Below are 12,143 nucleotides of genomic sequence, written 5' to 3' on the forward strand. Positions count from 1 at the left end.
CGCCATCATAAGCAGCAAACTAAATATCTGAAACCAATGGTGAAAAGACCTGACATCTGGTTCTAGTTTCCTACAGTTAGTAGATGAGATTTTAGATTAATAATCTCTTCCTTTCAAATTTAAAATGCTAACAGCAGAGAAATCCACCAGAAATAGCACTGCACTCTGTGTACTCCTGCAGATACTTGCAGGAACTTTTAAGAAGTTTTTTCGTTTTGTTCCCTGAAGTAATTTTGCCTGACATGTTATTACATATTTGTCCAACAGATGGCAAAGTAGAACTCTATTTAAAGGGGAAATCTGAGCCTCCTTACATTTAGTTTGGTGTTCAGGAGGGAGCTCAGAGTTAATTAGAAAGGTGCAGATTTCCGCCTGGTTTGTCTGATGTGACCACTGTGATGTTTGATTAAATGAATACCACTTGTAATAACTGTCTCTGGCTGCAGAGCAGCGCCTTAGTGGCGGCGATGCACTCAGCTGTGAGATCACTCGTGGCCCCTATCGGCGGCTAAGAATATAGTGAAGAGTCAGCAGTCAATCAATGGCCGTATCAAACTGGTAATAAAAGGTGTTTTGAGAACATTTGAGTCACTACAACCATAAGAGGTCCTTGAGCATGCAGCCATAAATGAGCACCAAAAATAGGATGCAGTTTGGTGCAGCAGTATGCGAGATTAGCCGTGGACAGACACAGAGATGCGTACTCACTCACACACACACGTCCGATCTCATTATCTCCTGGCGGAGATAATAATACAAGAAAACATAAATCTTTGATAAATTACACAGATTTTACATATCTACCTATTTACTTTAGGTCTGTTTTTTGTTGTTGTCTTTTATCATATGAAGCCGTTTCATCAGGACTGAAATTCTTCCTCACAGGATTAATGCGATGTCTCGTTATGTCTAAGATGTGTTATTTCAGTAGAGGCAAGCCATGCCACAAAAACACACACAGCCCAATAATCAATGCAGTTTATATTTTTTCATGCTGGGATTTCAAATAATATCACAAACAATTAATTAAACAGTGTCGATTGTACAACATCAACACAGCTTTTAAAAGAATCAAGTATTCAAGACTTGTGTTACAGTGATTTGGAACAAATTAATTACAATAAAATCATTAAGAAAAGACACATAATTCAAATTTACTCCAAAATCAGACTGAGCTACAGTGGAAAGTCAGTAATTGTAGTGGAGGCGGAGATTATTTCAAAACATCCCCTTTTCTTTCTTCATGTTCAGCTGTTTCCACTGCGGCATGCTGGCAAAGTCGTCTTTGGTGATCCCAAATATGTCGATGAAGTCAGAGTCAGACAGGTGTTTCTGAAAAGCAGTTCCCAAATTTTAGTTAGTGAAAACAAATGATTAACAATGTATCACTAATACATATATAGCAGCAAAGCATCGTGGTTACACCTCACAACAAGGTGCACAAAATGTCGAGTGGTTCAACAATGATTGAACAGGGAACAAATCAGGGACTAATTACTGCTAATCGACGAGTAGATCCTGAATGATAATAACTGAATCAAATATGGAAAAGGAAAATGGAGACAGCAAATCAGCTAAACGTAACAAAAAATGTGAAATTTCTCTACAGACAGTTTATAATCCAGCATATATGGAGATTGAAGTTTCAAATAATAAAGGACTGATTCATATATATTTTCTTGAATTTAAATTTAGCTTTCCTTTTACAGAAATTCCTCTTTTTCCTAAAATATTAAGCCATAAAAATAAAATAAAAAAGCATTATGAAATTAAGAATTTCCTCTGTGGGTGGCATTTGGAGAAAATTGCTTACTTTAATTTTTTGTTTGTCAATACGTATTTCAAAGTAAAAGTGTTTAAAAGTTCCAAATAAAGCTTAAGTTTTGTATTATCGATATTTTGAGAATGTGCTCTTTTCTATCAGGCATATATCACTTTCTGTTAATATGGGGTATGTTTCGCTCTATAAAATAACAAAAAACTAAACCTTGTTGTGACAACAAATGTTGAATATTACCGTTGCTTTATAAAATAATGTCTAGCTCTCCATCAAGGTTTTATTTCTGCCATGATTGATTGGATTACGCAGAAGATACATTAGACGTGTTCCAATGGCAAAGTGCACAAACATGGTGGCTTGCTGATAGTACAGTATTGGGAACTTTAACTTCATCAGACACACACATCTACCTCTTTCTGGGATGGATCAACGCCTTCAGGCAGGTCGCTTTTGAGCTTGTTGACCAGGTCGTCAGGTGGAAAAGACTGAAAGTTTTTCTCAATTCCAACAGACTCCTGCCCCTAGAAAGTCACATTAAGGTTCAGGATAAGATTATTAATCTTTGTATCTTCATCATCACTTCCTGTTGTGCCATTGAATCGGATGGCGGGAGGTAGATAGAGTACTTAGTTAATGCAAGTTTTTAACTCCCGTCCTAGACTTTTTGTCATAACTCCTATAAATATTCAAAGTTGGCTTGCCAAAAATAAATATGTTAAAAAATTCTTCTTCAATTCTTTCATGTAATTGTAATGGCCCTAGTTCTCCTCTTAAAGGACCAGTGTGTAGGAATTAGTGGCATCTAGTGCTGAGGTTGCAGATTGCAACCAACTGAGAACCCCTCCGCTCACTCCTCCCTCTCCAAGACTGCGGTAACGTGAGCCGCAGAGTGAAAAACGGTGGTAACGCCGTTCGCCTCTCTCAGAGGTCATCCTTACCATAATAACACTACTTTAGGAGCAACGGAAGTCAGATGGCGGCTGGCGGTACCACGGATTTGCACTCTGCGGCTCACGTTACTGCAGTTTCACAAGGGTGACAGAAAACTACGGTGGCCTTCAGGTAACGCAAAAACGTAAAAGGCTCTCTCTAGAGCCAGTGTTTGGTTTGTCCGTTCTGGGCTACTGTAGAAACATGGTGGACTCCGTGTAGAGGACCTGCTCCCTATGTAGATATGAAGGGCTCATTCTAAGCTAACAAAAACACAAAGATTCTTAGTTTCAGGTGATTATCCACTAATGAAAACATAGTTATGAATTTTATATTCCATTTCTGCTAATAGATCCCCTGTAATGTTACACACTGGACCTGCTTGAGGTAAGACTGGATGTTTGCAAAGATGAATCTAAATCTAATTATTATACATCCTTTTTACCTTAAACACTAACACAGAAACTTCCTAAATGTACTGTGCATGAAGAATATTGGTAACATTTTGGTAAAAATTGTATCAGACAAATAATTTCTGTTGCTAAAAAAGCTTGAAAAAGAAATAAGACTTTACATACAACTGTAACATTAACAGGTGCTGCTTCATCTCCCAACTCCTTCTTCAACTCCTCGTAGCTCTTTCCTCCCTAAAAGAAAGATGTTTGTCAGCGTATATTTTTTTTTTACTCATCTATGAACATGTTGATGTTTCATTTCAGCTAAAAAAAACACTCACACTCCATTTGGAGGGGTCCCAGGCTGTGAACCACCCAGTGAAGGTGGGTGGCTCAAATCCCTGTTTGATCAAGACGATGGGGGTGTCTGGGTCTCTGGCGCCCGGGTGGGTGCGAAGGTACTCCTGACTGGTCACCACTGATTCTTTGCGCTCTACCTCATTGGTCTCTTTACCGATCCACAGAAACACCTGAGACCGATGATGAGAAAAGGCACATTTAAGAAAATTCAGGTATGCTGGGGCTGAGATTACATTCAGCTTTAAAATTGATGGTGCTAACATACCATCGACACTAAATAAAGAGGTCAGTTTTCTTCATTGCAAACATACCTGGTCCCATGTGTCCAGCAGCATGACATCGTCCTCATTGAGGTCGTCCTGCGTGAACTGAGTCACCTCGGTCACAATGAAACGGCCCGTCTTATTGGAGCATTCAAACAGGCGCGGCTGGTGGTCTGAAACCGTCTGCTGTAATCTGTAACCAACAATGTGTGACGTGCAAAATAGTGGAAGACAAGCGTGTCACCTTCACTGCAACACTCACGCAGCCCATTTGAAATATATGAGTATTGTCTTTGTGTCACCTCTTGTCACTAGCATAGGGAGCTTTCCCTCCGAGCAACTCCCAGAATTCAATGGGCTCCTGACCCTCTGCCACAATCTCCTCAGAGCCTCGCTGTGAGTTCCTGTCAATCACAGAGCTCACCTCCTTAGCCATGGCTCTCTCGTCTCCACTTGATCCCTGGTAACAAAAAGTCAGTTACAGTAAACTACTACACTATAAGGCCAAAACATATGTGGAAAACCCAAACATTACACCCTATGTGTTATTGTAGAACATCTCATTCAAAAGCGTGGGTATTAACATGCTGCTTTAATGGTCTCCATTATTCTGGGAAGACTTTCCAACAATTTTTGAACCTGGTTGCAGGGATTTGCTCCCATTCAACCACAAGAGCGCAGCACAGCTCACAGTCTGTGTTCTAGTTCAGGACCTCCTTTCTGGTTTTGTGCACGAGGGCCTTCTCCAAACTGTTGCCACAACATCGGATCTGGCGGCATCTAGCGGTGAGGCTGTAGATTGTAACCAACTGAATTTCTCCCGTGTGTCAAGCGAGTAGGAGAACTACAGTGGCGGACGCAAAAACGCGAATGGCCCTATCTAGAGCCAGAGTTTTGTTTGTCCTTTCAAGGCTACTGTAGAAACATGGCGGCCGGCTCCGTGAAGAGGACCTGCTCCATATGTAGATATAAACGGCTCATTCTAAGGTAATAAAAACACAAGGATTCTTATTCTCAGGTGATTGTACACTAAAGAAAACATATTAATATTATATTCCATTTCTGCCAATAGATCCCCCTAAATGTTACTCACTGGTACTTAAAGATTTCACTTCATTGGACTAGGGGCTTCGTCCAAAACATGAAAACACTCCTGGTCAAAAAGTAGGCCTATACAAACATTTCTGGATGTAGGTTTCTACATATTTCGGTAACACTTCATTTTACAAGTCCGCAAATTTCATGGTAATTAGGTGATAATTAGCAAATAACTTATTTGAAATTTCTTTAAAAATACTCCCTGAATTATTACATTAACTACCAGGTTACATTTGTGTAGACAGTAAGTCACACAATGGTGAGATTTGTGTCTGATCAGAAGTGTCTTCTATTAGTTTTGGTTTTTCACCTCCGATGAAGAGCAGCCGCTTCTAAAGCCTGCGGGCCCTATTTTAACGATTATATTCTATTTTAGCATATAATTATTAAATAATGTTTAGAATAAAGTATATTTTTAATACATTTTGAGGTAAATATTGGGGTAATTTGGCAGTAATTCCAAAGAAATTTCAAATAGGTTACTAATTACCATGACATTTTCAGACCTGTTGCTCATATTTCTTTTCCATATAAAATGTAACAGCAGAAACACAAATGTGAACATACATACAAAAATAATTAACATACAAGAAACCACAAAAAGTGCTATAAAAAGTATCATATCATAGCTATTGTATTCTATTGTAACCCTGCTGCTGTAGTTCAGTGTATTATCAGTGTATCTATCTGATTTTAACCCCAACTTTCTTACCTTTCCACACCACAGATAGATTCCTGATTGGCTCTTTAGTAAAAACACATCATTGGAGTTCAGAGAGGTGGCCAGCGCAGGAACCTCAATGGCTTTTGTGTTGGATGGGTCACAACCGTGGACCTGGAACAACCTTATCGGTGGCTCTGGGTCAGAGGACCCTTTTCTAGATGTGCCCCCCTAACAGAAAAAAAAGACATATTCTATACCGGTGTAAAAACTGTACACACCAGAATGTTTTCAAATTACTATTAATGCAGTCGTACCTCAAAGATGACCATTTTACCCTTGAACATCGCCATGAAGTGTCTTGGTTCTTTGCCCATTGTTGTTCTCACTTGAACTGGCTCATCACCGTACTTCTGATCCAGGTCCACAGCCTGAAACGCTGAGGCTGCCACTTCATCCTGTGTCGCGTGACGCCCCTGAAATAATAAGTGGTAATAAGTATTTTCATCATATATTGCAGTGATAATAAGAAAATGCCAAAGCAGGGTTTCAGACAGACTTCAGTGTATGATTGTGAATTATTATTATTATGTAAGACACTGGGTGTTAAAGCAAATCCTCACCTGCCATATATAGAGCAGGTAACACTTCTTGTTGTTAACCAAGTAAGTGTAGAGGATCAGGTAGCAGTCTCCTCCATAGAAGTATCCGTACCATTCAGGGTCCACAGGGACAAGCTCCAGATTCTCAATCCTCCACACCTGGGAACATCGAAGAGTTAAACTGAGTCAAACACTTTTTATATTATACACATTTATCGTGTGCAGTGTAGGTAAACTAGTGCCCCTATGAGGCTGCAATGATCATTACACATTAGAAAAAAATGTTTGTAAGAAATACAAAGCCAAGTGCCTTTTTCACAGGAGACATTTGACACGTCACAGTATGAAAAACACAGGCGTAAATAGTAAATCAAAGCTCACTGTCGCACAACTGTCATGGCTTAACTGAACAGAACAGAGACATTGTTAATGTTATTAGTAACGCATGCTGCTTTTCTTGCTATGACAAGTCAAAATATCTGCTGTGAAAAAGCATCTTGATGGTGCATATTACCAAACAGAGTTGGAATTAATCAAATTTCTAAAGAAAATTGCCACACAGACAACCAGGACCCTCTGGGCCCCCAGGACGACCCACTTTGCCCAGTTGGTAATGCAGCTCTGTTTGTCATCTTTAACTGTTCCTATGCTTAGTAGCACTTTGAGCTGAATGTTAATATAATCACGTTTAACATGTTAGTGTAACATTCCTACATTTAACATGTTTGCACCACAGAGTGTATATAAAGATGGACATCATGACAGCTCCCAAAAGTGAAGCCAAAACATCTGGCTCGCCCCCTGGTGGCTGGCTGCAGTATAAGGCCCGCCCCTCTAAGTTAGCGGATGAGACATGGGCCAAACTAAAAAGTCAAAGTACACATCAAATACATTTTTCCCAAAAGATGGTTTCTGTCATTTTAGGTAGTTCTCATCACGCTGATGTGTGTTTAAGTGTTAATTTTTCTGATAAGTTTGGTTTTAATTAGTTATTTGATGTTATAAAAAGGGGGTGAGACGTCATGATTGACAGCTGTGATTCTCTCTCGCTGACAAGCTGCAGCCGTGCTCGGCTCGTGATTGGTTCGGGCGGGTGACCTTGATACCGCGGCTCCACCGCCCGATCATTTCTTCGCAGACTCTGGCTCCAAATGATGTAAAAATCTCAAGATGGCAGCTCCCGTACCCGGGATATTTTGGCTTCACTTCTGTACAGTGGGAGGAAGTGCACGCGTCGTCCATGTTTATACAGTCTATGGTTAGCACGCTGGCATTATTAGCTATATATTATTGTAGCACACCTTGTCAGCATTGATCTCAATGTAGGCCTACTGCTGAAGCTGACAGTATAGAGTCATTAGTTTTTGGACCTGTTGATACAGTAGATGATAGACTGATCCTCCTCACAGTAAATTCAGATTAAATTGTCACAGATACCTCCACTTGACCTGAGCCATTGTCCACCATTCGCTCCTGTGCAGCGACAGCTGGCATCACGTGCATCAGAGAGGCATCAAACTTTTCCTGTGTGATATGAGCTAAAGCAAAATATGGTTACAAAACAAAACCAATTGAGTTTTTTTTTATTTTTATCAGAAGCAATAGGTACTTTTGGTCTGTGCTTGTTGTGTTTTTGTGACTTTAAGAACACACATACCCACTTTCCCTCTTGTATTCACTTTGCCCAGACCTTGAGTCTGGTCCTTTACAGTCCACCTCTGGAACAGCTGCTTGAAGAGAGCTGACTCCGCCCCGTCATTCACTGTCTCCACATTTGTAGTGATGGGGTAGTTTTTTGCTTTGATGAACTCCTATAACAGCCAATCAGACAAAAACATACACTTAGCTAGAATTTATTACAGGACAGTTGCATTAGACTGCATTAGTTTTAGCTATAGGTGTACCTAATACACCGAGTGTAAATACACAAGCAAGAGCAATCAAGCACAAGCTAAGGACACATGTCTTAGAGTCACTCACCAAAGCTCTGGCCATAGCAGCCTGTCTCTCAGCTTTGTTTGCTTTCTTCCCCTTCCATACGAAGACCTTCGTCCCTCCCTGATCCAGGAAGTAGCAGTCCTAAACAGATAATTACATTAAATTCATTACATGACTAAATCATTTCTTACATAAGTAAATAATTGTTTACTATTTGTTTGAGTCCAAACAGCAGTGTACAGTAATGGTGAAATGTCACACTAGACGGACAACCATACCAAGTTTTATAGTGGCATTGGCACCCATCTTGGAGTGGTCATAATATAAAGCGTATGCATCCTTTATTTGGACAATATTGCACCAACTCACTTCATGGTTGAGGAGATCTTGAACCAGTGGTCTGGTAGCAACTTCTGTTACCTTCATCTGACCATCAGCATCTGTCACACTGAAATAAAGGCACAAACGAATAAGAAGAAGCAAACACCACTTTAACTGGACATGAAACACTGGATGTCACGGCCAGGGAGCAGCTCACTGGTAAAGTGTGAGTTTCGCCTTCTGTTCCTGGTCAGCAGTTTCGTCTGGAGGTCCGTCCGTCAGCTTGGAGCTTCTATTTCCCAGAACACCATTCAGGATCTCCATATTATGAGGAGAGTTGCTCTCTGCGTCCCCCTCGATCACTCGGATCTCTGCCCGACCTCCTCTCTCTCTGTCTCGGATGTCTTTAGCCAGCAACATACCCTGAGAAGCAGAAGTACAACACAGACAAATTACAAAATCTAAAAAGCTCAGACATGAAACTAAATCCACTACCTGATATTAAAGAAAAGCAAAACTAAATGTAAAGTCTATTTTAAAGGTACAGTGTGTAGGATTTGGGGGCATCTAGAGGTGAGGTTGCACCTCTCTGCTCACTCCTCCAATTCCAAGACTGCGGTAACGTGAGCCGCCGATTGCAAAACTGTGGTGACGACGTTCGCCTCGCTCAGAGGCCATCCTTACCATAATAACACTACTTTAGGAGCAATGAAAGTCAGGCGGCGGCTGGCTGTACCACGGTTTTGCACTCTACGGTTCACATTTCCGTGGTTTCACAAGCGTGCTGGAGAACTACGTGGTCTTCAGGTAACGTAAAAACGTGAAAGGCTCTCTCTAGAGCCAGTGTTTGGTTTGTCTGTTCTAGGCTACTGTAGAAACATGGTGGACTCTGTGAAGAGGACCCTCTCCCTATGTAGATATGAAGGGTTGATTCTAAGCTAACGAAAACACAATGATTATTCAGTTTCAGGTGATTACACACTAATGATAACATAGTTATGAATAATATATTTCATTTCTTCTAATAGATCCCGCAAAATGTTACACACCTTTAAAAGTGAGATATCAATGTAGTGACAATCTCATTGCTGATCAGTGTACCCTAAATCAAGTTAGATATAAAAGTTATATCTACATTGACCAAATACTAATGTTATCTACTTTTAATTGTGGATTTTCAATGTTGGTTTGTTAGAAATCCCATTATTATGATAAGACATGTAATCTTTGTAGTCTTATCGACAAAAAAAATGCAAACATCTAAAATATGAATATCAATGAGCTGAAAGTTTCAGTCCTCACTGCACTGCTGTTACATAGTTCTGAACTGTGTGCAGTCGGTGGGATAATGAATCATTCAGAGCCTCCAGCCTTTTTGCAGGAAGTAGGAAATGAGCTTCGACATGAGCACACTCCCACAGTTTTCCACAGAGGTTTAATGATGATATTTAGATCTGGTGAGGGCAGCTCGGAAAGTAGACTTATTTCAGGGTCTGCGCCTCAAATGTATATCATGTACATGTCCGTCCATGTCACTTCTTAATTCACATGATCATAAAACATCTTTATCAGACAATTGAGATAGTAAAAAAAAAGGTAGAGTTATTGTTGTGTTATTATTGAACACTGGGAAATACAAATGTATTCACTGGAAAGCTGGTTTTCTGTCATCCTATCACATATCCTGTATTATTGAAGTTTTTCTAGTTTTCTACTCAAGTATGTTTAAGTGTTTCCACATGAATAAAGTAAGATAAATAAGATACAAACATCTTACTTTGAGCTTTTCCTGTTTGTTACACTTGGGTCCGTTCCACTGAACGATGGTCTTGCCAATGTCCAACAAAAACACATCTCCAAGGTTGAAGCTCTTCCAGCTCATCTCCACCTGAATCAAATTAAAGCACAAAGCATTTTCTCTACATGATAACCCATAATAATAATAATAATAATAAAGTTATGTAACCACTGTGAAGCGTTGCCCACCTCGTTTGCAATCACTCTCTTCTTCCCTTTGACGTGAAGCAGTCTCTTCACATCATAGGAGTTGGTTTCAGTGTGCCTCATGCCTGATGCAACTCCACCTTTCTTACAGCTAAACAAAAACATGATGGTGATTTTTATGGTTTATTTTATATTAAAATGATTGTATTGTACCAGCATTTTTCACTCACATTACTCCTTGTTTGAAGTAGCCCCTGAAGCAATCAGACTCGTGGTTCTGGACCTCGCGGTGCTGGACCGGAGTGGAGCCCAGAAACTCATCGAGCTGTATGGTGTAAACAGCAGCTGCACCCTGTTCATCCTGAGAGGACTGAGAGCCGATCCAGTAGTGGATGTCATAACACAGAGAGCTGCTTACCTTCTGAGTCTGTGGAGAAACAGTGAATGTATGGGGTGGTGTAGAGACATTTATCTGCATTTGTTTCTGCTTCATTATACAAAAACAAATATAACATTTGGCTTTACTTTACAAACAAGCAACCGAAACCACCATTAGTCACTTTCTCAGACTTACAGACAGAAGTATGTAGCAGTCACCCTCATAAAAGTTTCCATAAGATTTTTCAGGGATTTGAACCAGCTCCAATTTCTGTTGCACAGAGAAAAAAAAGAATCTACGTCACGTTTAATAACCAGTATTTCCCACATCATCACTGCTGTTGAAGTCATTTACTCCGGGAAAAGCAGATGTTTCTTCTACCATGAAACCAAAACAGCTGATTTGTGAAAACTTCAGTCTACAGTCGCTATTGCAGCAACTACTGTAAAATCAAATTACCTCAATTCTCCAGATTATAATCCCAGAGCTGTGGGTTACTGCTCTGAACGTGTACTCCATGTTGTTAGGATGCACTCTCGTACACTTTTGTTGCTTTGTTTTCTTTCTCTGGAAGAGGAGATAATTGTGAAATCACTCATTTTTTGGTACATTAAATACAATTTCCTTCAGTACAACAACACAAATGTTGACATTATTTTAAAAGGTTTTCCTTGCAAATGTACATGATCAAATCTCATGATTTATATATTATCTAACAGAGCATACCTTGTATTGTTGTTTGATGACTTCCCTGCGAGCTTGTATGATGTGCAAACAGCTGATCTTCTATCTGATAGCAATCCTCTTCCCCTCACGGCCCCTACATCATTTGCCTGTGTTTGCATGTTTCAGGACCTCTCACGGACTTCTGCCCAATCACTGAGGAAGACACAAAATCCTGTAGGCAAATGTGCTGAAAAAAAAGGATTGAGTCATATTCAAATGCACAAACACACACAGTAACACTGATCACTTCCCTCTTGTCCATTCAGTTTACAGCCCACTCGGCCCCGTACCACCACATTCACACCGTATATGGATATATGTGCACAGCTATGGGTAGAAAGACTGTATATAAATAATAACTTATAAGCTTTCACAAGAATGGTAGCCTATATTATAACACATTAATTATTATAGTTACTGGTATGCATAAAAATAACAGTGATTATCTGTTTATATTATTATTAGTAGTACTATCTGCAGAATACTAAATACTCTTTTAAAATAGAGACCGGACGCCAGCTTTGAAACTCCTGTTTAGATAGCTCTATCCTTCCCCAACACAAATACATTATCAGGGGTGGATGATACCACAACATTTGGTTCTGATCTGATATCGAGTGACACCGGGGACAGAATGGCTGATGTCATCATGTAGGGAGAAGATGTATTATGATTTATGAGGTGAATGCTTCGTCTGCTTCTGAATACATTTTCATAACCATTGAGTGATTTGCCAAATATTAGGA

At 39.9% G+C, this 12,143-nt stretch overlaps 1 protein-coding gene across 1 annotated transcript; it reads right to left on the minus strand.

The window, feature by feature from the left end:
- Nucleotides 1–963: 963 nt before the first annotated feature.
- On the minus strand, nucleotides 964–11,687 carry avil (advillin). Its single transcript, XM_074631871.1, has 20 exons — nucleotides 11,398–11,687; nucleotides 11,131–11,238; nucleotides 10,867–10,941; nucleotides 10,523–10,719; nucleotides 10,335–10,443; nucleotides 10,126–10,236; nucleotides 8,566–8,771; nucleotides 8,397–8,475; nucleotides 8,070–8,168; nucleotides 7,747–7,900; nucleotides 7,527–7,627; nucleotides 6,111–6,248; nucleotides 5,805–5,963; nucleotides 5,539–5,718; nucleotides 4,031–4,188; nucleotides 3,777–3,921; nucleotides 3,447–3,635; nucleotides 3,289–3,357; nucleotides 2,191–2,301; nucleotides 964–1,332 (listed from the first exon to the last, which is right to left on the minus strand). The coding sequence occupies exons 2-20, from the start codon at nucleotides 11,188–11,190 to the stop codon at nucleotides 1,219–1,221; spliced, it is 2,454 nt and encodes an 817-aa protein (XP_074487972.1). The 5' UTR covers nucleotides 11,191–11,238; nucleotides 11,398–11,687; the 3' UTR covers nucleotides 964–1,218.
- Nucleotides 11,688–12,143: the final 456 nt, after the last annotated feature.

Source organism: Sebastes fasciatus, chromosome 1, assembly GCF_043250625.1.
Source record: "Sebastes fasciatus isolate fSebFas1 chromosome 1, fSebFas1.pri, whole genome shotgun sequence".
NCBI lineage: Eukaryota > Metazoa > Chordata > Actinopteri > Perciformes > Sebastidae > Sebastes > Sebastes fasciatus.